Source organism: Neofelis nebulosa, chromosome 12, assembly GCF_028018385.1.
Source record: "Neofelis nebulosa isolate mNeoNeb1 chromosome 12, mNeoNeb1.pri, whole genome shotgun sequence".
Taxonomy (NCBI): domain Eukaryota; kingdom Metazoa; phylum Chordata; class Mammalia; order Carnivora; family Felidae; genus Neofelis; species Neofelis nebulosa.
The window spans coordinates 28,531,486-28,558,060 of NC_080793.1; the positions used below are offsets into that span (position 1 = coordinate 28,531,486).

Genomic DNA, 26,575 nt, shown 5'->3' on the forward strand with positions numbered 1-26,575 from the left:
TATTAGCATGCTATTTATTTGAGGTAAGTTAACATTTAAGTATATTTATTACTGTCTCATTACCTTATAGCAACACAGTAGCTCCAGATCAGAGGATAAAAATATAAAACACAATAAAAAACGATCAGAATGTATCTGTAGGCATTTATTAGGGCAAACATTTCCATAACCATAAATATCTCATTATCACAAATAGATGTCCCAAGTATCTTTGTTAAATTGTGATTCAAAATGAAGTAAAAGTTAGTAAAATAAATTGTAAATGAAGACATTTTCAGCATATAAACCAATAAGTCTTTAAAAATTTTTCATATGAGGACCTATTAACATTATTTTCCACATATGTAATTAATTATTAATGTAAAACAAAATGAATAGAGATGATAATATACTTTTCCATAATAAACAGGTTTAATACTTTTATGAATTCCATTTGGTATTACAAAATAAGTTTTACCGGACAAAAACTTTTAAAATCTCAGAAAAATAGACATGAAAAGGTTGATAATATATATATAATAACTTAAAAATATCATAGGCATGGAAATGTAACATAATCATTTCAATATAAGGAAATGCTATAAAAGTAGAGGGCTGTAAACACAGAGAACAAGAGATATTCTGAAATAAATGAAAAATCAAGATCTTGAAGGAATGACAACTATTTTTAATATATGACAGATACTGAAATGCCAAACGGAAAATGAACAGAACTATTTGCTCAAGAGGTCATGACAATGGACAGAAGCAGCTTTTAAAAATGCAGAGGGCACAGCAAATTAACTTACCACCTCCTTCAAATAAAAATGAAAATCTCTTGGGAGAATTTAAGCACCATTAGCAGACACAACTTATAGCAGTTAATGCAATGCTTTGTATTTCAGAGGAAAATTATTTCAATGGGGAAAATGACGTAGGAATCAGAAGCATATTTTGCTGAGACTCAAGGAAGTTAACACTTTCCCGAACTGGAAAAAAAACATTTCATAATGTTGGAAAGTTATAAAGTTAAAAAGTGAATCAAATTTGTTGTACAAATAATTCATGCCTAGTGAAATAGCTTACCAGCTGCCACAACTCTGGGATCCTCATGAGACTGATGTCTCCCAGCTGCACGACTGTCTGCACTCTCATTCCACCAAAGAACATGAACTGCAGAAATAACCAAAAATAGATTCTAAAGACTATAGTATTACTACAACAAATACAGAAAAATTAATCAGAAACATTAAGTCTTATTCTTTAAATCAAAACAGTAAATATCAAAAAGGTAAAACTGAGTATGTTAGTGATAAGATTTCAGAGGGGTCAGAGATTTGGGAGGTAAATTTATAAATTACTTAATCAAACTGTTTTTATAGATGAAGAAATAGATGGTTGGAGAGAAAAAGTTAGTAAAACCACTAAAGACACAATTAAGTCTAGAACCAAGCCTGTGACTTCCTAATATATTTTAGTTTATTAAAAAAAGCAAGATTATATAAGAATTATATTTACTACTGGAAATTTGGATGATACAAAGAAGAAAATTAAAAGTAGCATAATTTGAACCACCTGGAGAGAAACTCTATTGCTATTTAGTGCATTTCCTTTAAACAAATGAATAAAATAAAAAATGCATATTTTCCATGGCAGTAATCTTAATTTTTAATGGCTATGTGAATTCCTCCTTATAGATATAACAACTTTTTATCCAAACTTCTTATTATTGACCAATTAGATTAATTCCAATATTTCAATTTTTTGAATTATGGAATGTTTTTGTGCATAATGTTTTACAAATTTTTAATAACTATAATATAGGACATGTTAGCTCTATAGGAAAATGTGGATAAAAAGAGAAAAGAGTAATCATTTCTATACCACCTAGGGAAAAAACCCACTTTTTTGCTGTATCTCTTTCCATATTTATATATATATCTATTTTTATGAATATATATTATACACACATAAACATATAAATTTATGGTTATATAAATACATGATGAAATGATGTACTTTTTCTATATTATATGTGTATTACATAAAAAATGTTTTTTTATTGTAAATAATACTGATACAAACATCATTAGAGTAGCATCTATAAGTATATCTGTAATGATAATGCTGATGACAACTCATACCTAATATTTATTCAGTGTTTACTATGTGCTAGACCTGGTTTTAAGCATTTTGCATGTATTAACTCATTCAGTCTTCACAATAATTTTATATAGTAGATTACTATTATCATCACTTTATGGATGAGGAAACTAAAGCACAATGAGGTTAAGTAACTTACCTAGGGTCACAAAGTTATAAGTGGTGAAGCTGGGATTCAAACCCAGGCAGTCTGGATCTGATTATTTTCTTAATATAAACTCCTAAAATTTAAATTGAGAGAACCAAAGAGTATATCTTATACATACACACTCATAAATATACAGTGTATATATTATACACTGTCCTCCAGAAATGAAGTACTGATTTATACTCAGCATATTACTATTCTCCTAGTACACTAAGAATAAATTTAAGATTAAAAAGTGTGTGTGCACACATATATTCATTATTTTTTTCTTATAAAAGTGATACATGTCCATTATAGTAAATTAGAGACTTAAAAGACCTTTAATCTCATCATTTAAATATGACTATATATTTTATGTCCTTTCAAATTCCCTTCTTGTATAACTAAACACACCTACATATCCATGCATATTTCCTTAACATTGGCAAAAACAATTTAAAAAATTAAGGTTTTTTGCCCAAGGCAGCCCCAACTTGCCTCTTAACACCGGGACCAAACCCTGCCCACAATAGGCAAAGAGAGCCATTTCAGACAATTGGACTAAAGGCAGATGTGGCTCAGCCACAACAGTAAGGTGCATGCAACACATACAGAAGATACCCTTGAAGGGAAATTGCACTGCAGGGCACTACAGGACCTCTTCTTCATAAGGCCACTACTTGCAAAAGCAGGAGATGTAGCTTACTTTCCTAACACACAGAAACAGACACAGAGAGTTAGACAAAATGAAGGCATATAAGAATATGTCTCAAATGAAAGAAGAGGACAAACTCACAGCAAGAGAGCTAAATGAAACAGATAAGCAATATGCCTGATAGAGAATTTAAAGTAATCATAAATATACTCACTGGACTTGAGAAAAGAGTAGAGGATCTCCGTGAAACCCTCAAAAAAGAGAAAATATAAAAAAGAACCAGTGAGAGATGAAGAACTCAATAAGTGAAATGAAAAATACACTAGAGGGAATAAATAGTAGATTAGAGGAAGCAGAAGAATGGATCAGTGATCTAAAAGACAGTAATGAAAAGCAATCAAGCTAAACAGGAGAAAGAAAAAAGATTAACAAAAATGTGAGAATAGGTTAAGGGAACTCAGCAATACCATCAAGTGTAATAACATTAACATTATAGGGATCCCAGAAGAAAAGAGATAAAAGGGGTAACAAATTTATTTGAAGAACTAATAGCTGAAAACTTCCTAAATCTGGAGAGGGAAACAAATCTAGAGTCCTAACGCACAGAGACCCCCCCAACAATATCAACCCAAAGAGGTCCACACCAAGACACACAGTAATTAAAATGGCAAAAAAGTACTGATAAAGGGAAAAATGTAAAAGCATCAAAAGAAAAGAAAATAGTTACATATGAGAGAAACTCCATAAGGCTACCAGCTGATTTTTCAGCAGGAACTTTGCAGGCTAGAAAGGAGTGGCATGACATATTCAAAGTGCTGAAAGGAAAAAAACTGAAACCAAGAATACTCTATGCAGCAAGGCCATCATTCAGAATAGGAGAGATAAAGAGTTTCTCAGATAAATAAAAGTTAAAGGAGTTCATCACCACTAAACCAGGCTTACAAGAAATATTAAAGGGGATTCTTTAAGTGGAAAAGAAAAACCAAAAGCAGGAGTAAGAAAATGAGGAAAGGAAAAAATTTCACAGGTGCATATAAACATAATAAAAGTAGATTAATCACTTATAAAACAGTACGGAGGTTAAAACACAAAGCAGTAAAATCAAGTATATCTATAAAAATCAGTCAAGAGATTAATAAAGGGATGTAAAGTATGACATCATATACCTAAAACATAGAGGGGAGGGGAGTAAAAATTTAGTGTTTTTAGAATGGGTTCAAACTTAAGGGACCATCACCTTAATATAGACTGTTATATGCATAAATGTACATATAAACCTAATGGTGAACACAAATAAAAAAACTGGTAATAGATATGCAAAAAATATACAGAAAGGAATCCAGGTATATTACTAAAGAAAGCCATCAAACCACAAAAGAAGAGAGCAAGAGAAGAAAGGGACAGAGAATAACACCACAGAACAAGTAACAAAATGGCAATAAGTACAGACCTGTCAGTAATTACTTTGAATGTAAATGGACGAAATGCTCCAATCAGGGTAACTGAATGGATAAAAGGGGAAGATATTTATATGCTGTCTACAGAGATTCATTTCAGACCAAAAGACACATGCAGATTGAAAGTGAAGGCATGGGAAAACATTTATCATGCAGATGAAAAGAAAACTGGGATAGCAATACTTGTATCAGGCAACACTGGAAGACATAAAGAACATAATCATAAAGGGAACAATCCAACAAGAAGATATAAAACTTGTAAATACTTATGCAAATTACATGGGATTACCCAAATACATAAAGCAGCTATTAACAAACATAAAGGAAATAATCAGTAGTAATTCAATAATAGTAAAGGACTTTAACACCCCACTTACATCAATAGATCACCCAAAGAGAAAATCAACATGTTAACAGTGGCTTTGAATGACACATTGGACCAGATTAACAGATACATTCAGAACGCCCCATCCTAAAAACAGTGGGATACACATTCTTTCAAGTGCATACGAAACATTCTCTGGAAGAGATCATATGTTAGGCCACAAAACAAGTCTCAACAAATTAAAAAAAAAAATACTGAAGTCATACCACACATCTTTCCCAACCACAACACTAAGAAACGAGAAATCACAAGAAAAAATATGTAAAGACCACAAACACATGGAGGTTAAATAACATGCTACCAAACAATGAATGGGTCAACCAAGAAATCAAAGTGGAAATAAAAAAATACATGGAGGCAAATGAAGATGAAAACACAACAGTCCAAAATCTTTGGGATGTAGCAAAAGCTGTTCTAGGAAGGAAGTTTATAGTAATACAGGTCTACTCAAGAAGCAAGGAAAATGTCAAACTCCTGAACCTTACACCTAAAAGAGCTAGAAGAAAAAGAAGAAACAAAACCCCAAACAGTAGAAGTAAATACTAAAAATTAGAGCAGAAATAAATGAAATAGAACCACAAAAACAATAGAACCGATCAATGAAACCCAGAGCTAGTTCTCTGAAGAGAACAACAAATTTGATAAACTTTTACCCAGACTGTTCAAAAACAGAGAGAGAGAGAGAGAGAGAGAGAGAGAGGATCAAATAAACAAAATCAGAAATGAAAGGGGAGAAATAACCACCAAAAACACAGAAATAGAAAGGGTTAGTCAGAAAATATTATGAAAATTATATGCTAACAAACTGGGCAACCTAGAAGAAATGGATAAGTTCCTAGACACATTAAGACTTCCCAAAAATGATTCAGGAAGAAACAGAAAATTTAAAGACTGTACAAACAATGTAATTGAATCACTAATCAAAAAACTTCCAACAAACAGAAATCCAGGACCAGATGGCTACACAGGTGAATTCTACTAAACATTTAAAGAAGAGTTAATGCCTATTATTCTCAAACTATTCCAAAAAGTAGAAGAGGAAAGAAAGCTTCCAAATTCATTCTATGAAAACAGCATTACCCTGACACCAAAACTAGATAGACACTACAAAAAAGAGAACTATAGGCCAATATCTCTGATGAACATAGATGCAAAGATCTGTAACAAAATATGAGCAAACTGAATCCAACAATATACAAAGAAATCATTTACATTCATCAAGTAGGATTTATTCCTGAGATGCAAGCGTAGTTCAATATTTGCAAAGCAATCAACGTGATACATCACATCAATAATGGAAAGGATAAAAACCATATGATCATTTCAGCAGACCTAGAAAATGCATTTGACAAGGACAACATCCATTCATGACAAAAACCCTCCTTAAAAAGTAGGTGTAGAGAGAACATACCTCAACATAATAGAGGCCATATATGAAAAACCCACAGCTAACACCATACTCGATGAAAAACAGAGCTTTTACACTATGGTCAGGAACAAGACAAGAATGTCCACCAATTTTATTCAACACAGTACTGGAAGTCCTAGCCACAGCAATCAGACAAGGAAAAGAAATAGAAAGCATCTAAATTGGTAAAGAAAAAGCAAAACTTTCACTATTTGCAGATGATATGGTACTATATATAGAAAACCCTAAAGACTCCACCAAAAACTACTGGAACTGAAAAACGAATTAAGTAAAGTTGCAGGATACAAAATCAATACACAGAAATCCATTTCATTTCTACACATAAAAAAGTAGCAAAAAGAGAAATTAAGAAAAATATCCCATTTACAATTGCATCAAAAATAATAAAATATGTAGAATAAATTTAACTAAAGAGATGAAAGACCTGTACTGTGAAAACTATAAAACACCAATGAAAGAAGTTGAAGATTATACAAACAAATGGAAGGATATTCCATGCTTATGGATTGGGAGAACCAATATTGTTAAAACATCCATACTACCCAAAGCAATCTGCAGATTTAATGCAATCCTATAAAAATACCAATAGCATTTTTCACAGAACTAGAACAAATAATCCTAAAGATTGTATGGAACCACAAAAAACCCTGAATAGCAAAAGTAATCTTGAAAAAAAAGAACAAAACTGGAGGCATCATAATCCCAGATTTACTAGAAATCTGTAGTAATCAAAACGGTATGGTACTGGCACAAAAACAGAAAATAGATCTATATATCAGTGGAACAGAATACAGAGCCCAGAAATAAACCCACGATTATACTATCAATTAATCTTTGACAAAAGAGGCAAAAAAAAAAAAAAAAGACTTTTTAACAAATGGCATTGGGAAAACTGGATAGCTACATACAAAGAATGAAACTGGACGACTTTGTTTCACTATACACAAAAATAAACTCAAAATGGATTAAAGACCTAAATATGAGACCTGATACCATAAAAGTCCCAGGGGAAAACACAGGCAGTAGTTTCTTTGACATTAGCCATAGCAACATCTTTCTTGATATGTCTCCTAAAGCAAGGGAAACAGCAAAAATAAACTATTGGGACTACATCAAAATAAAAGCTTCTAAATAGCAAAGGAAACCATCATCAATACTAAATACAACCTACTGAATGGAAGAAGATATTTGCAAATGAAAAATCTGATAAAAGGTTAATATCCAAAATCTATAAAGAACCTATACAACTTAATACCCCAAAAACAAATAATCCAATTTAAAAATGAGTAGAAGATATGAATAGACATTTCTCCAAAGAAGACACCCAGATGGCCAATGGACACATGAAAAGATGCTCAACATCATTCATCATCAGGGAAAAGCAAATCAAAACTACAATGAGATATCACCTCACATCTGTTAGAATGGCTAAAATCAAAAACAAAAGAAACAACAAGTGTTGGCAAGGATGTGGAGAAAAAGGAACCATCATGTACCATTTGTAGGAATGCATATTGGTGCAGCCACTGTGGAAACAGTATGAAGGTTCCTCAAAAAGTTAAAAATAGAATTACCACAGGATACAGTAATTCCACTACTGGGTATTTACCCAAAGAATATGAAAACATGAATTTGAAAAGGTTTATGCACCCCTATGTTTATTGCAGCATAAATTACATAGTCAAGATATGGAAGCAGCAGACCAACTGTCCATTGATAGATGATGAATGGATAAAGAAGATGTGGCATGTATATATAATGGAATATTACTCAGCCATAAAAGGAATGAGATCTTGTCATTTGCAAACATATGGATGGATCTAGAGGGTATCATGCTATGTGAAATAAGTTAATCAGAGAAAAACAAATACCACATGATTTCACCCATAGTGGAATTTAAGAAAACAAATGAACAAAGAAAAAAAGTGATGAAAAACAAATTCTTAAATATAGAGAACAAACTGGTGGTTGCCAGAGAGAAGGTGGGTAGAGGCATGGGTGAAATAGGTGAAGTGGATTAAGAGTACACTTATCATGATGAGTTCTGAGTAACGCACAGGATTGTTGAATCACTATGTTATACACCCGAAACTAATATAACACTGTATGTTACTTATACTGAAATAAAAAAAAAATAATGTCAAAGAACCAAGCCTTTTTATTTATGTTGCCAGTTTTTTTTTGAGGGAAGATGAAGTAGTTACAAATCCTACAAGTAGAACTCTTTTTTCTGACCTAGGTTATACTCTACCTGTATAATGTATCTTTATTAGGTAAAAACTGGCATCTTATGAGGTGCCTAGGTAGCTCAGTTGGTTAAGTATCCGACTTCTGCTCAGGTTATGGTCTCACGGTTCATGGGTTTGAGCCCCACATTGGGCTCTGTGCTGACAGCTCGGAGCCTGGAGTCTACTTCAGATTCTGTGTCTCCCTTTCTCTCTGCCCCTCCCCTGCTCATGCTCTGTCTCTTTCTCTCTCTCTCTCACTCTGTCTCTTTCTCTCTCTCAAAAATAAACATTAAAAAAGAATTAAAGCATCTTAATTCTTTGTTTTAATCTGCATCTTCTTTAATATATTTTTAGGAGTCATCTGTGTCTACCTTTGCAGAATATTTATTTTTTGCTCTTGGATTTCATTTAAGGTGTTTTGGGAGGAACTAAGTTTGAGCTTTGTATAATAAAATCATCAATTTATTCTTTTTTTCCTTCATAGTTTCTTCATTTGCTTTTTGGCTTAGAAATACTGTTTCTATACATGTCATTAAATAAATTTATCTATATTTTGTTTTGTTAGTTGTATGAATTCATCAGTTTGCCACAAGAAAACTCTCTGAAATTCTGACTGGAATATCTTTTGACTTTAAACATTAAATATCCCAAATAGACATTTTATTAAATAAATTAATAAATCATTTACTTATATCTTACATATACTATAAATATATCTAAGTAGTGGAAATGGGTAATTTTTTTTCTTTGGGCTTGTCTATGTTTTTAATATTTATAATAACTACATAGTACTTTTTCACCCAGAAATAATCTCTACCCCAAGTAATGTTATTTAAAAAAAAATCACAAAAAGCACAGACTTCCAGTTAAAAGATATTAAATAAGTTTTGGGGATGTAATACACAACATGATGACTATAGGTAACACTTCTGTATTGTATATTTGAAAGCTGATAATAGAGTATATCTTAAAAGTTGTCATCAGAAGGAAAAACAATTTGTAACTGTGAGGTGATGGATGTTAACATACTGTGGTGACCATTTCACAATATATACAGATAACAGATCATTAAACTTATAACATGTTATATCAATTATATCTCAATAAAACTGGGAAAAAAGGAAAAATCATTAAAAGTACATTCAGAGGAAAATAACAGAAATAGGTAACTTTTTCAGGTTCCTTCCAATTTTTAAAATTTTATCATTTTGATGTATCAGGGAAAAGAGCAGTTCTGTATTTGAAAAAAAAAAAACTTTATAAGGTGAATAACATTCCAAATAAATGTAAAACAGGTTTGCTCAACCCTTAAACTTACAAAAAGCTAAAAACTGGGCAATAAAAAATAAAATATAGTCCACAATGAGAACAGAGACAAATTGACCAAAGGAACTTAATGTGGATCACCAATATATTTTGCAATTTCATGGAAGAAATGGACAACTGTACCTCTGTTGAGTACTCCATATTCTGCATGGAACACTCCAACTAGTTTTGTGTAGCCTCGATTGACATGCGTATGAACTGCCCTTTTAAATGGGTCACCCCACAGAGCTGGCCCACCAGGTTTCATCTGAAATGTAGCTAGTTCATAGACTCCTAGAATAGGGAGAAAAATAATTATTTTATAGAACATATTCAAGAAATTTCTAATCATGTTTAGTTTTGTTCCAGTGCAAGGATAACTACACAAATAGATTTTGAGGATCATACCCATATACATGTTCATGTAGACATAATTTATTAATACTTTGCATTGTTTTTCTTTGCTTTTATGTTTAGTCAGTCTTGGTCCCACTTAAAGGGTCAGTCGTTAAACTTAGTATACAGAACAAACCAAAATGGATGGACTCTACAGGTAAGGTATTATTTAAGCTATTTTTAATCTACAGAAATTGTCAATAAAATGAAAATTTATAATGGAATAGGATATTTTTAGTTGCCTAAGTCTATACTTTATAAAGTAAATGAAAAAGGAAGTATTTCTAGTCTCTTATAGTTCCATTTTTCTTTCCAATTTTCACTACTTTTCTCTTTATATAAGTTCCCCTTATAGGATTCCTTTTCTAACAGGAGCAGCAAGCAAATAATGAGCCTGAAGTGATTGTCTTAGAATTCTGAGTAAAAATAATTCTAAAGGAGATGGTTTTACTATTCCCAAATATCCAGGTAAATACTTGAAAAGCATTTTACCTTCTTGATGGAAATATGGGCTGTGTGAAGGGAAGGAAACCAGGGGACAAGTAGATTTGAGAAGTAAAAGAAAAACATGCAAAAGTTACTGAAGAATCATGAATAACATAGAGGAAAAGAACGAAGCAAGATCTGATACTTTCTGAGAAGCCAACCAGTTCATTCAGTTAGTGCTGGGCTGAGGGGGAGCTAAAAGGCTAAGTTTCTAAATAAGATTTTTCAAATCTTTTGTAATCTAAAATGCACTGCAAAATTAGGAATAATGGGGGAAATAAAATAACATTTAAATTAGTTTATGCTTTTGCTAATCTGACCTTTGTTTAAAACTGGATTGAGGTAATAATTTCTTTAAGTCAGCAAGAAGTGAAATCAGCAAGAAGACAAATCTTTAGGAATTATTTTCAAACTGAGAAATAAGAAAGAGGAAGACATAAAAGTTAGACTACAGTAATGCAGCTTGGCAATTTCAGTTAATTCATTCCCCTAGTCCATTTTATAAACAAACATGTACTTAGATTAGTTGTAATCTATGGAAAAATACTTTTATATTTAAAAAGTTATATTATTTTAAAATTATGACAAAGTATCACTTATTATCCCTCACCTACCCACAGATGTGTTCCCTGCTCCCTAGGCCCAACTTCTCAACCTTTAGTGACCATGTCAACTTTTTCTAAAATACAGCTAAGCTTTAAGAATCAATAAGATACCAATATGGAAAAATACTTCATTATTTTAATGCTTATTTTTAAAAGGATAAGCTAAGAGCACCAATTTATTTTTATCTGAACAATCACATATATTCCTATATTAAACAAAGTATTAACTTCATTTCTTTTCCAGTAGAACTTGAGTTTTTATAGTTTAAAATCTAATATTTTCTCCATCAGAATTCAAAGTGACAAAAAGGGGAGGACTTACCTTCTTTTGGAGGCTTTTCTAATTTGCACCATGGCACCAGATACGTAATCTCACTCTCTTGTTTATCAATAAGAGCCAAATTTGGAATGAGGTATTGTTCTTGCCATTCCTTATCTTTGGCCAATGCTTTCCGAACTTCAGTTCGATGAGCAAAATTATCTACGGGAAAAAAAGGAGAAAGAAAAACAAAAATTACTGATTTAAATCACCTGTGCTTTTTCTGGGTTTCATTCAGTTCACCAAGTGTTCATTAAAGCTACATAAGGATACTGTATTATCACTCGAGATGCATATAGATGTGGCATTTGTCCCCAAGGTGCTTATGGTCTGGAAGGGGAGTAGAAATGTAAACAACTAATGATAATGTCATACATTGGGCTTAGCCTCTTACTGCTTAGTAGGTATTTGTGTGACTTAGGTTATTAAATCTTTCTGTGCCTGTTTTTTACTCTGTAAAATAGGGATAATGATTTGGATCTCCCTCTAGGGTTAGATTAAATGAATTAGTATGTGAAAGGACCTTACAATAGCGTTTGGCACCGAGTCAGAACTCAATATACATTAACTGTTCTTATTAATTTAATGAGGCATTTAGTGGTAGATTCGAAAAAGAGTATATTTCTGTGATGGTGGTGGTGGTGGTAATGGGTATTAGGTCAAGATACAACTTGAATTAAATTTAACATAAATGAAATCAAGATGTACTTTGACAGCTGCTGCTTTGAATCAACAGCTTCCAAAGAAATAGTGCTGATTTTCTGTCATCCATCCTTTTTACTCAGTGCCATTATATGGGCCTAGTACTATATTTACCTAACAAAGCCTCATAAGACTAATGGTAAAAGTAATTTTCTATGGTTTATGCTGTGGATAAGGAATAACACCTATCTTAGAGCTTAAGTAAGTATTATCAGGACTTTACTAGTTGTTGTTGTTGTTGTTTTTTTTAATGGGACACAATTCAACTGGTGGTATGTTAAAGCATAAATTGTTTTTAATGGGGTTTGTTTTACAATTGGGAAAACCCCTAAACTATGGCCATATTTAGGAAGAACACTTTTCATATTAAAGTATTTTATGACCATTAACTTTGGACACTAATAACCAAAATACTAAGTGAAATTACTAAAAGTTTTTGGATATCATGATGTACTAGTGGAGTTCAGAAAGATTAGGCAATGGAGTAACAAACATTCCGGGGTTTCCAGTAACCATACTCCTTCCTCTATTAGACCAGGGGTAGATCAGCTTCAGTATGGGAAGAACTCTAATTCCTTTTCCTTTACCTCCATAGATGAGTATAAGGACAGTAAATTTCTTGAAACTCTGGGGTGCAGAAATAAAACAAAAGTGTCTGAAACATAGCGATTTATTATATCTTACAGATGAGTGAGGGCTTCAAAGTTTCCTATTAACTTCTATTTCCCTAAAGCCCCTAGACATTTGAATGATTTCTGGTAAAACACTATCCAGCTATAGCTTCAATAATAATAATAAAAGCAATCCTACTTTCCTTTTATGATCTCAACTGCTTGGGTTCTTGCAGTCATTGCTGTAAATTTTTCATAAACCATCTTTACAATAAGCTATTCTTAACTTTTCCTAAGAATTAAAGTGTGGTTCATAATTTAATGACTTGAAATCTGAGATGCCATTTTCTCAATATCACATTCCCATATGCTATTAAAAGGTTCTAGCAATGGGCTATTGGAGGTATACCAGTGGGAGGTGAAATCACTGAAATTATTTTTTGGTATTGCTATTTATAAGTTTTACTTCACCTGTATGTATTTATGGTACTATAGATCCAAGAACTAAGTCTCATGTAACATCTAACAGAATGAAAATCTGTACTGAATACTTAAGCTGATGACTCATACCATACTTCCAAATATGAAACACTTTATTCATTGTTCCTCCAAATTCTACACTCCAGTATCCAACCAGTTCAGAGTGAGCTGTCCGAAGATGAATGTTTTTCTTAGTATTTTCCAGGAACTGATTCATCTTTGAGGGCTTAAGATAATAGGTACGAAATTCATAGAATGTTCCATCGTATTGTCTGGGGCCTGTAGCAAGAGATGAGCAAACCTGAAGAAAAATAAGGCAAACTTAAATATATTGGGAAGGCAGGGTTTATAATATTGTGTTACAACCAAATCTAAGTCTGGAAACAAGGGACACTCAGTAGACACAATCTGCACTCCTGTTGTCCTCTCTCCATAGACTTGTTTAGAGAGGTTATCAGTAAAGAAAACAACTTTAAAAAAATATATAATTTATTGTCAAATTGGTTTCTATACAAGAAAACTACTATTAAGTATTCCAAATATATAGCTACTATTTCCTTTACCTCTAGGTACTTTTTCATGAGAAGTTTCTCCTAAGAAGCCCCTGGGGCAATTTCTTTACCCCCAAACTACAACTAGGATCCTGGTAAGTTTTACAAATAGTTTATTATCACTTATTTAGCAAATACTCCATCTTTAGTTAATAGTATATGTATGTGTTAGAGTTACGCATTTAAAACAATTTTATAAAATATACAGGTATTTTGACTGGCACAATGGGAATGTATTTACTAGCAGAAAATTCATTTTTTTTAGGTTCTTAAAACAATGGAAATTTCTGGTCAGGTCAAAGTATTTCCTAAATCCAATGAAGTAGACCACTGGTCCAAAAATAGGACAGGAATTTAATTGTATTAGGAAACTATGAGCTATTCAATTACATTGTAATATAGTGATAGAATGTGTAAATGCTAGAAAAAGGAAAAAAATTGATGAGTCACAATTATGTGAGTCCTTATGTTTTTAGTTACAGATGCAATCTGAAGAAGGTTATTTAACCTACCCAGTCATACTATGTTGTTGGAAATACTTAAGAGCCATTGATTCCTTTTGTAATATTCATATACTATGTAAATTTCTGATTTGGTTCTCTGAGCAAACCAAACTTTCAGTGGGAAATGCTTTGCCAGAAATTATCCCTGTGTATAGGTATGTGTGTATATGTATATACACACACACACACAATTTATGCATATTAACACAGATACACTCATACGGAATTCCAGTTTACAAATCCATGTTACCTAAGTTTGGTTATCATGTGCATATTTCCTGAAGCTGATTACACCAGAATAATCTATCACAACAGTTTTGATATGTACAAAGCTGTGGATGAATTTTGGGCTTATGCTGACCAGCTGGTACAACAATCAAAAGCAGTTGGCTTCTTGCTCTGACATGTATGTATATGTATGTGTATATGTACACACACACACATATATATACAAATATATACACACACATATGTAAATGTATATGTAAACATATATATATGTGTGTATATATAAGTTTTACTTCACCTGTATTTATGGTAATACAGATATGTATGTATATTTACAAAGCACGTATATATGTATACACATTTGTATACAAATATGGGTACAAAGCATACGTATATGTATACAAAGCACATATATATATATATATTTACAAAACACAATAGTGTTATGTATTTTGCTGCTGTATTGTGTATAAGGCTGAATTGAGCTCATCACATTCATGTCTATGAATGAGTTATAATCTTATTGTCTGACTAGGATGCCATCAAAAACAACTGCAGTTGCCCCTATGTTTAGCTGACATTCTTTTTGTCCCATTTTACCACTCTAATAACAAAATACTATGCAAATGAAAACTGCCTAATATTTATCACTTAAAAATATAAATAAAATATAAATATATCAAAATGGGCCAATGGGGTACTTGTGACAATTGCTTTTAAGTTGTTTTTCAGGGAATTTGTATGCGTAGAACAAAATAAGTGATCACAGGCACATATTTTTATTGTCTTTTGCAAAAGAGTACAATAGGAAAGCTCAGGGAGAAGTTAATAGCAATGAAGCAATGAGAGGGGTGTGTATGGGAAGGGGTGAGGTGATTTTTGTTGAGGGACACTAGAACAGTATAACCAGAACACAAGGCCACTATGCTAAGGAAGGAAACATGAGTGCTCTAGGCTCCCTTGTCTCCAAATAAGGGCTCATTTTCAGCAGCACTGACTTCCAATTCACTTAGAACAATTGGTCGACATCTAAAAAAAAATCACAGTCCAGAATAAAGTTGTAAGGAATAACTAACTGTTGGCCCTGCCCCAGAAGAGTGAGAATCAGGTTAAAGGCTATTGCTAATCTTAGGTGGACGGGCCATTATTGGTTCCTCTTCAGCCTTCACCAGGAAGTCAGTCTCTAGAGTATGTTAATCCCCATCCCATCCTACTCCTTTGAGAAAGGAGTACAAACTTAAATATCAAAAGGAAAAAAATCTGTAGATTGACAGAATAGGCTAGTTCCCGACAGTTAAGGCTGAATCACCAAAATCTATTGTGCATGTTTCTCATCCAGTGTTAGGACGTTTGTTCTGAGGTTCCTAGCCCTGCCTGCCTTGGACACCACCCACACGACACAGTGGGAGGCTGGGCTGGATGCTCCACCACCCGCACCCTGGGCCTCCTTTTCAAGTTCTCCGCAAAACGCTCGTTAAGGTGTGTACATTTCGAAGAGGCCGGTTCTAACACTAGCCACAGGTTGACCTATTTCTCCTCTACCTTCTGTCTGGAGGGGGCGGTGGCTTGTCAAACGACAAATAAATAGGAAAGGCTCGATCAGCAAGCACCAGGCACGGGCCCCAACGTGGGGAACGCAGGGGGCTAGGCAGCAGAAATGCAGCAGCCAGAGCTTCAGGAGTGTCCTCAGCACTTAGGCCAGAAAAACCCCGTTCGCGGCTGCTCACGAGTTGGCCTGTAGACCACACTGGCCAGCGGACCTTCCCAGAGCCGCGCCCCCTTCCTCTCGCGCATCCTGGGATACCCCGCCTCCGGGGCCTGGAACTGGCACCAGAACTTCCGCGGCAGCACCACGCTTTCAATCTGCATAGAGAACCAGCTGGGCGCGTGCGCAGCACTCGCAAGTCTGGTCACGGAAGCCGGGGAGCGCTTGCGCGGGACCTCGAGCTCCTCGCTGACGTCCCTCCCCTCCCCCAAGGCACGGCGTGGGCACGTCTCCGCGGCCGGTACCTGAGGCGCGAGCGTCCGCGCAGCCAGAGCTCTAGTCAGGCCGCTTCGGAGGACGAGCATGGCGCGGCTGCGAGCGCTGGGAGGGCCAGCCAGCCAGTATTCTGTCTTCGGTTCCTCCTGGTAGGGCTAACCCGCCTGGAAAAGAGCAGCGACCGAGCTACTGGCGGACGCAGGCTGGGGCGGGACTCCTCGGCGGCAGCTCCGCCTCTGGTGCCGGGAGGCGCGGCGGCACCGCCCGGTTGGCTGGCGTCGTCCGTGGGCGTCACGTTCGGGCCCCTGCCCCCTCCGGCCCAACGTTTGTTTCCTCAGATGTTCTCACCCAAACGTCAGAGGGGCGATAGGATTAGCTGAACGCGGAGAGCGTTCCTGTGCCACCTTTGTGAGCCCGTCAGCTAGTCTCCCCGCGCGGTTACGCACAGTTCTTAAAGTTCGTGCGCAGAATGTGAGTTTGTCCTTTGAGAAGGAAGTATGATGCGTGCATATTATAATGCTGTGCGTTGGAAATCGTGGAGGTTTTTGTCCTTGTTCATTTTTAGTCGGGGCGACTTAAACGTCAAGACCAGGGAGGCTTCACTTCTCCTCATTAAATGCATGGTGGTTCTCTAATTGCCACCGCAGCATGACCTTGTAAGGCTCTTAATGATTTGAAATTGCATTTCCCAGGAGCTCAGAAGAATGAGGGCACCGAACCAGACGTGAAAAAGTAAACTGTTCAAAACTAGATAATTCTGTAAGCCTTAAAACTAAAACAGCTGACCTCTGATCTAGTTTAGTCAGTAGACCCTTTCTCTGGTTTTGGTTACCAAAATAACACCAGCGTTTCAAGTTGTTTTTTCTAATGCCCGTTTCAATATTTTTAAATAATAGGCATATTCTGCTGTTTCTTCAGTTTTTCAGTTACAGAAAGTATCTGTTGACTTTTATGCAAGAAGAGGATTTAAGTCTCTTATGTACCACTCCGTCTAAATAATACTCTTCCCAGCATCTAATGATGCTTACATTAAAAACAGTTAATTGTTACATTAATTTACATTATGTTTAATGTTAAAATTCTTGTTAATTACATTATTGCAAACACTGTCATTGCTATTCAGAGATAGAGGAAAGTAGACTTTTAAAAATTATAATTCCAGGGGGGATTGAGTCTGTTTTTCTGGATGATGGACATCCATTTCTAACTAATGTAGACCAAAAAACCCCATCATCTGTACCCAGACTGTATCTGTAATGTTTAAATTGATTTTCTTAGACTTAATGCCCCCTGGAATTAACAGTTCATTCACTCATTCAACACATATTTATTACATTTCTTTTAAGTTGAAGGAACATTTCCAGAAACTGGTGTCCAGAGTTCAACCTTTTAGAACCGAAAGGTTAGGGGAAGCAAACAAATGAAGAGAAAATATATCAGAGGTTAATAAATACTGTGAGGAAGAACAATATAACATGGAGAACAGAAAGTGCTGGAGGGAGGTAGCAGAGACTGTTAGCCATTTATCATCCACCCTTTTTTTAAAAAATTAGCAGTGGAACCCACACAGCCTGGTGCAGTCATGTGACTAAGTCCTGGCTAGTGTGATGTGTTAGCAGATTTATGACCTGTTGTAAGAGATCTTAAAGCAGTGTAGGAAGGGTGGTTCCCAACTTTGTCTCATATTTCAACATGCTGGAATGTGGATGTAGGGGGATAAGCTGTGAGGTAGAAGCCACTGCTGGAGAGGGAACAAGAGGGAAGAAGCCTAGGTTCTGACACCATGGAACACCACGCTAGGAGTCCTGGACCACCTGTCTCTGTTGGGACTTCCTTTATAAGATAAATCATCTTCTAGTTTAAGCTACTGTTATGTGGCTTAAACCTGTAACTGGCAGTAGGAGGGTGACTATTTTATTTTTCTTTCTCTTTCGTTTGTCATGTTTTCCTTATGCTTATCACCAATCACCAAATTCTTTGCCAAAAGTATACATTTTTTCTCAATGTGATGAAACCTCTTAATCAGCTTATCAGTTTCATCTAATAGAGTTTCTTTTGGGAGTTCTTTGTTCTCCTGCTCCAGTGTGGGCTAATTGTTTGCTAAAATGACCTGATTGTACTTCTGGGATCTCCTTTCACTGATAATCTGGGGAGTATCATTTGCCTTGTGTTGCACCTCCTGTTTCCAAGATCTTTTTTCTTTTTTTTATTCCTAATTTTTGGAGAAGGTACATGGGAATTAAACTTTTGAGAACTTCACCTCTAAAAATGTCCTTATTTTATCAATCCTCTTAACTGATAGTTTGGATATAAAATTCTACATTGGAAATAATTTTTCCTCATATATTTTTTTAATGTATTTATTTTTGTGACAGAGAGAGACATAGCATGAGCAGGGGAGGGGCAGAGAGAGAGGGAGACACAGAATCGGAAACAGGCTCCAGGCTCTGAACTGTCAGCACAGAGCCCGATGCGGGGCTTGAACTCACAGAGTGTGAGATCATGACCTGAGCCCCAAGTCGGACGCTTAACCGACTGAACCACCCAGGCGCCCCTGATTTTTCCTCATATTTTTAAAGGTAATCTTTCCTTGCATTATACTTCTAGTAAGAAATTGTCACTCTGATTCCTGATTTTTTGGTATGTGACTTGTTTCTCCATGGAAGGTTTTATATTTTTCTCATTTTCCCTGATATTCTGAAGTTTCACCATAGGGTGCCTTGGAGTAGGTTTTTTTCATCCATTATTTCAGTAGAGTCTCTCAATTGGAAAATGCTTAAATTACAAAAAATTCATTGTTTCACGACCCATGTCCATCAGCATATATTTGGATTGAGACAAAAATTTAGAGCTATATGAGTATGGGTAGGTTTTGTCAAGTAATGGGCTTTACTGGGGGTGCCTGGGTGGTGGCTCAGTCAATTCAGCAAGCAGCTCTTGGTTTTGGTTCAGGTCATTATCTCACTGTTCGTGGGTTCAAGCCCTGCATCGGGCTCTGTGCCAGCAGTATGGACCCTGCTGGGGGTTCTGTTTCCCTCTCCCTCTCTTCCTCTCCCCCACTTGCTCTCTATCTCTCAAAATAAATAAAAATAAACTTTAGAAACAATTTTTTTTTTAAGTAATGGGTTTTACTGTAATGTGATCTGACTGGACCTTGAGTCGACCTCCCTCACCTCAACTATTATTATCTGTAAGTTATTTCTCTTGTCTAGTGAGTTTCCCTTGCAAGAAAACTCAGTGTCTCATCTCTGAGGTATCATCCTTGTTGTCAGGTTCCTGAAGCTGAGGAGAGAAGGAGGCCAGAGATGCAATATTTGGTAGTATTTTTCAAGAGTATATTAAATAGTATAGGCTAATTTGCTTTTACAAATTGACAGCAAAAGTGTATTATGACTCAGACATTACAGGATTTTATTTTTTATAAGAATCTGAAGTGAGTTTTCCTAGTAGGTAGGCAGCTCTTCTACACATGATAAATTAAGGACACAGAGTTCTTCCACTTTTTGGCTTTGCCATCCCCTAGAGCCTTATTGTTAATTGCTCATAGCCAACAGAAAGATAGAACTTCCAAGTAGAATTTCTGAAAGGAAAATGCTTACAAGATGGGAGTAAAATTCACAGCTACAACTTAGAGATAGATAAATATTGTTAAATGATATTAGGCACCTAAAACAGTCTCCTATTCAGTTTCTCATAGGTTTTAATTATTCTCAAAATGCTGTAAGTTAAGCTTTATCTCAATTTATAAATGAGAAAGGTCAGACTCTGAGAGATTAAATAATTTCCCCAGGTTCGCTGCTGCTAAGTGGCCCAGCCAAGGTTTAAAGGCAGATTGTAAAACAAGTTCAGTCTACCATTTATTTATTTAAACATTTTTAATGTTTGTTTATTTTTGAGAGAGAGAGAGAGAGAGAGCGAGCAGGGTGGGACAGAGAGAGAGGGAGACACAGAATCGGAAGCAGGCTCCAGGCTCTGAGCTGTCAGCACAGAGCCCAACGTGGGGCTTGAACCCACAAACCATGACATCATGACCTGAGCTGAAGTTGGATGCTCAACCAACTGAGCCACCCAGGTGTCCTGATTTTTTTTTCTTTTTTCTTTTTTCTTTATATAGACGTGTGTGTGTGTGTGTGTGTGTGTGTGTGTGTGTGTGTGTATAAAATTTTATTTCATCATGCTAAGTGTACTATTTAATCTCCATCACCTGTTTTACCCATCTCCTTACCCATGTACCCTCTGGCCACCATCAGTTTGTTCTCTACAGTTAAGAGTCTGTTTCTTGGTTTCTCTCTCTCTTTTTTCTTTGCTCATTTGTTTCTTAAATTCCACAGTGAGATTATATGGTATTTGTCTTTGACGGGAAGATTTCATTCTTTTTTATGGCTCAGTAATATTCCATTGTGTGCATATGTGTGTGTGTGTATGTGTGTGTACACACATACACATACACATACACACAGGTATATATATACACATACATACATGTACACACACACACACACACAGCAGACCACATGTTTATCGATTCATTTGTTGATGGACACTTGGGCTGCTTCCATAATCTGACTATTGTAAATAATGCTTCAGTAAATATAGGGTGCATGTATCCCTTTGAATTAGTGTTTTTGTATATTTGGGGGTAAATACCCAGTAGTGTGATTGCTGGATTGTAGGGTAGTTCAATTTTTATCTTTTTGTGGAAACTCCATACTGTTTTGCACAGTGGCTGCGTCAGTTTGCATTCCCACCAATAGTGCACAATGGTTCCTTTTTCTCCATGTCCTTGCCAAAACTTATTTCTTTTGTTTTTGATTTTAGCCATTATGACTGGTGTGAGGTGACACCTCATTGTGGTTTTGATTTGCATTTCCCTGATGATGAGTGATGTTAAGCATCTTTTCATGTGTCTGTTGGCCATCTGGTTGTCGTCTTTGGAGAATCATCTGTTCGTGTCTTCTACCCCTTTTCTTAAAAATTGGATTATTTGTTTTGGGGTGCTGAGTTGTATAGGCTCTTTATATATTTTGGATACTAGCCTTTTATTGGATATATCATTTGCAGATATCTTCTCACATTCATTAGATTGTCTTTTAGTTTTGTTGATTGTTTCTTTCACTGCGCAGAAGCTTTTTATTTTGATATAGTCCCAGTAGTTATTTTTGCTTTTGTTTCTCTTACCTTAGGGAATCTATGTAGAAAAATGTTGGTATGGCCAACGTCAGAGAAATTATTGCTTGTGCTCTTTTCAAGGTTTTTTATGGTTTCCTGTTTCACATTTAGGTCTTTAATGAGTTTATTTTTTTCTATGGTGAAAGAAAGTGGTCTAGTTTCATTCTTTTGCATGTAGCTGTCCAGTGTTCCCAACACCATTTGTTGAAGAGACTGTCTTTTTCCCATTGTATGTTTTTTCCTCCTTTGTGCAGGATTAATTGGCCATATACTTGTGGGTTTATTTCTGTGTTTATATTCTATTCCATTTATCTATGTGTCTGTTTTTATGCCAATACCATACCTTTTAAATTACTACTGCTTGAAATCTGGAATTGTGCTAACTTCAGTTTTGTTTTTGGTTTTCAGGATTGCTTTGGATATTCAGGTCTTTTGTGGTTCCATAGAAATCTTAGAATTATTTATTCTAGTTCTATAAAAAATTTTTATTAGTATTTTGATGGGGATTGCATTAAATATGTAGATTGCTTTGGGTAGCATACACATTTTAACTATTTCTTCAAGCATAAGAGACTCTTAAAAACTGAGAACAAACTGAGGGTTGATGGGGGGTGGGAGGGAGGGGAGGGTGGGTGATGGATATTGAGGAGGGCACCTTTTTTTTTTTTTTTTTTTTTTTTAATTTTTTTTTTCAACGTTTTTTATTTATTTTTGGGACAGAGAGAGACAGAGCATGAACGGGGGAGGGGCAGAGAGAGAGGGAGACACAGAATCGGAAACAGGGTCCAGGCTCCGAGCCATCAGCCCAGAGCCTGACGCGGGGCTCGAACTCACGGACCGCGAGATCGTGACCTGGCTGAAGTCGGACGCTTAACCGACTGCGCCACCCAGGCGCCCCAGGAGGGCACCTTTTGGGATGAGCACTGGGTGTTGTTGAAACCAAATTGTTGAAACCAATTTGACAATAAATTTCATATATTGAAAAAAAATAATATTTGTTCTTCCAACCCATGAGCATGGAATGTCATTACATTTCCTTGTGTCATCCTGAATTTCTTTCATCAATGTTTTATAGTTTTCAGAGTACAAGTCTTTCACCTCATTGGTTATGTTTATTCCCAGATATTTTACTGTTTTTGGTGCAGTTCTAAATGGGACTGTTTTCTTAATTTCACTTTCTGCTGCTTCATTTTTAGTGTATAGGGATGCAATAGATTTCTGTACATTGATTTTGTATCCTGTGACTTTACTGTATTCATTTATCAGTTCTAATGGTTTTTGATGGAGTTTTTAGGGTTTTCTATTTTTTATATCATGTTATCTGCAAAGAGTGAGAGTTTTACTTCTTCATTACTAATTTGGATAACTTTTATTTGTTTTAGTTGTCCAGTTGCTGTGTCTGGGATTTCCAATTCTGTGTTGAATAAAAGTGATGAGAGTGGACATCCTTGTCTTGTTCCTGATCTTAGAAAAGCTCTCTGCTGTTCCCTTTTAAGGATTATGTCAGCTGTGAGTTTTTAATATATGGCCATTATTAGGTTGAGATTTGTTCCCTCTAAACCTACTTTGTTGAGGGTTTTTATCATGAATAGATGTTGTACTTTGTCAAATGTTTTTTATACATCTATTGAAATGATCATATGGTTTTTATCCTTTCTCTTATTTATGTGACATACTACTTTCATTGTTTTCCAAGCATTGAACTATCCACCCTTGGATCCTGGAATACATCTCACTTGATCATGGTGTATGATTATTTTAATGTAGTGTTGGATTCAGTTTGCTAATATTTTGTTGAGGATTTTTGCATCTTTAGTCAGGATAATTTTTTTTAATGTTCATTTCTTTTTGAGAGAGAGACAGAGAACGAGCAGGGGAGGGGTAGAGAGAGAGAGAGAGAGAGAGAGAGAGACAGAATCTAAGCAGTATCTGAAGCAGGATCCGAAGCAGGATCCAGGCTCTGAGCTGTCAGCACAGAACCCAATGCAGGGCTCAAACTCACAAATGGTGAGATCATGACCTGAGCTGAAGCTGGATGCTTAACTGACTGAGCCACCCAGGTGCCCCCATAGTCATGATAAATATTGACAGTAGTATTCTTTGTTTGGTGTCTTTATCCAGTTTTGGTACCAGGGTGATACTGGTCTCATAGAATGAATTCAGAGATTTTCCTTCCTCTTCTCTCCTCCTCCTTCTTTTTTTTTTAAGTTTACTTATATATTTTGGGAGAGAGAGAGAATGAGCTGGGGAGGGACAGAGAGAGAGAGAGAGGGAGACAGAGTATCCAAAGCGGGCTCTGTGCTGACAGCAGAGAGCCTGTTTTGGGGTTCAAACTCATGAGCCGTGAGATCATGATGGACGCTCAACTGACTGAGCCACCCAGGTGCCCCTTTTTCCTCTTCTATTTTTTGGATTAGTTTGAGAAGAATCAGCATTAACTCCTTGAAATATTTGGTAGAATTTTCCTGTGAAGCAGTCTGGTCCTGGACTTTTGTTTTTTGGGAGTTTTTCTGGTTGCTGATTCAATTTCTTTGCTGGTAATTGGTCTGCTCACATTTTCTATTTCTTCTTTAGTTTTGTTAGGTTGTATGTTTCTAGGAATATCCATTTCTTCTAAGTTGTCCAATTTGTTACCATATAGATTTTCATAATATTCTCTTTTAATTGTATTTCTGTGGTGTTGGTTGTTATTTCTCTTCTTTCATTGGTGATTTTATTTATTTAGCTTTTCTCTCTCTCTTTTTCATGTGTCTGGCTAGAGGTTTATCAATTTTATTGGCCTTTTCAAAGAACTAGCTCTTGATTTTATCAATCTGTTCTATTGTGTTTTTTTTTTTGTTGTTGTCATTTGTTGTTGTTTCTATATCATTTATTTCTACTCTAATCTTTATTATTTCCTTCCTTTTGCTAGGTTTGAGTTTTTTTTTTCTGCTCCTTTTGGTGTAAGGTTATGTTGTTCATTTGTGATTTTTCTTGCTTTTTGAGTTAAGCCTCTTTTGCTATAAACTTCCATTAGAAACACTTTTACTACATCCCAAAGATTTTGGATTGTTGTGTTTTCATTTTTATTTGTTTCCTTGTAATTTTGATTTCTTCTTTGATTTCTTGGTTGACCCATTCATTCATTGTTTAGTAGCATGTTATTTAACCTCCATGTATTTGTGCTCTTTCCAGATTTTTTTCTTGTGATTGATTTCTTGATTCATAGCATTGTTGTCAGATAAGATTCATGGTATGACTTTGATTTTTTTTGAGTTTGTTGAGACTACCATTTATTTTTAAAAGATCTGTGATCTGTAAGGTAGTTTTAGATTTGGAATGGAAAATAGCCTCTAAACAGCATTTAAAATATAATATTTTTCTGTGACTGTTTTTTTACATATCCCTAAAATGCCTGAAAAATATATAGGTTAAGCATTTTGAACATTATTAGATATTCTAAACTTCTGATAAAAAGTTCAAAGGACAGGTAGTTCAAAGATAGAGGAGTCCAACCAGAATAACTGGATTTTTAAAATAGGCTAATGTGATATAGGGCAACTACTTAGTTATTTAGATTGGATGGACAGACATGACATAAGGAGGTAACATGAAGCCTTTAACATAGGTACGCAAGTATATTTCATATATCTGTACACTTTAAAAAAATAATAAAATGAACATCTGTGCCCCTGCCACCAAGCTCAGGGGATAAAATATTTATAGTAACCTAGAAGCTCATTACATGTTCTTTCATGGTAACATTTTCCCAATAACACCCTCCCTGATCTCCCTGAAGTAACTATGATCTTGAATTTTGTGTTAATCATTACACTGATTTTCTTTAAAGTTTACGTTTGTAAATAAGACTATACAACGTATTGTTTTGGTTGGTCTATTTTAGAAATTTCTTTAAATGGAATCAGATTATTTTTATTATTTTGTTACATAATTCTTAGATTTAACTTTAGGCTTTTGAAAATCACCCATGTTAATATAGTTGTAATTTATTTCTCCTGTATACTATTCTATACCTTAATTTATTTGTCCATTTGACTATATGGGCAAAGCTGTTTGACTCTGTGGATGTCTCCTGGTTCCAATGAAAGTATTTCTTCAAGGCAGACATTCTAAGCCTTTTTTGTGTTTTAAAACCCTTTGGAAATCTTGTGAGTCTATGATCTCCAGGTGTTTTTAAAGGTATAACAAATGAATAGGGTTACAAAGAAATTGCAAAGAAGCGTGCAAAGAAAACAAATTGAACTAGAGTCATTAAGGTATTATACACTTGAAAATTGTTGAGAGACTAGGTTTGAAAAGTTCTCAGGGCACCTGGGTGATTCAGTCAGTTGAGCGTCTGACTCGTGATTTTGACTCAGGTCATGATTTCATGGTTCTTGAGTTTGACTCCTGCATTGGGCTCCACACTGACAGTGCAGCCTGCTTGGGATTCTGTCTCCCTCTTGTTCTGCCCTTTCCCTGATCACAATGTGTCTCTCTCCCAAAATAAATAAACTTAAAAAAAAAGTTCTCAACACACACATACCTACAAAGGTAATCATGTGAGTGATGAATATGTTAACCTCACTGTGGTAATCATTTTGCAGTACATATGTATATTAAACCATCTCATTGTAACCTTAAACTTATACAATATTATGTGTCAATTATATGTCAAAAATCTGGAAAACATAAAAGCAAATCTTCAAAAAGAAATAGACATACTTGTTTATTAGGATACTAAATTGCAAGGTCATTCAGTATATATGAGATATAACTTTGAATTAATGATAAGCATATAAGAAATTTTGATCTGCTAATGTAATTGGTAATATCT

At 35.2% G+C, this 26,575-nt stretch overlaps 2 protein-coding genes across 4 annotated transcripts in view; one reads left to right on the forward strand and one right to left on the reverse strand.

Annotated features, from left to right (window-relative positions):
* Nucleotides 1–26,575, forward strand: part of LOC131491562 (olfactory receptor 13C9) — a 244,472-nt gene that overhangs the window by 22,639 nt on the left and 195,258 nt on the right. The window lies entirely within an intron of this gene.
* Nucleotides 131–16,834, reverse strand: NIPSNAP3A (nipsnap homolog 3A). 2 transcript variants are annotated; one of them, XR_009251526.1, is made up of 7 exons: nucleotides 16,620–16,834; nucleotides 13,418–13,628; nucleotides 11,538–11,696; nucleotides 9,873–10,022; nucleotides 2,282–2,363; nucleotides 1,066–1,152; nucleotides 852–968 (listed from the first exon to the last, which is right to left on the reverse strand). XR_009251526.1 is itself a non-coding variant. In XM_058694704.1 (6 exons), exons 1-6 carry the CDS (start codon nucleotides 16,677–16,679, stop codon nucleotides 892–894), a joined length of 744 nt encoding a protein of 247 aa, XP_058550687.1. In that variant the 5' UTR covers nucleotides 16,680–16,831; the 3' UTR covers nucleotides 131–891. The 2 variants fall into 2 exon arrangements, 1 of the variants encoding a protein (XP_058550687.1); XM_058694704.1 differs by lacking the exon at nucleotides 2,282–2,363 and having other exon boundaries at nucleotides 131–968; nucleotides 16,620–16,831.

Excerpts from the sequence above, each read along its gene's own strand:
- NIPSNAP3A (XM_058694704.1), bottom strand. The coding sequence starts at position 16,679 with ATGCTCGTCCTCCGAAGCGGCCTGACTAGAGCTCTGGCTGCGCGGACG. Across the intron at positions 11,697-13,417 it reads GTTTCATATTTGGAAGTATG|ATAATTTTGCTCATCGAACT; the intron begins GTATGAGTCATC and ends TTTTTCCCGTAG. Across the intron at positions 10,023-11,537 it reads AGAAAAGCCTCCAAAAGAAG|GAGTCTATGAACTAGCTACA; the intron begins GTAAGTCCTCCC and ends TCCCTATTCTAG.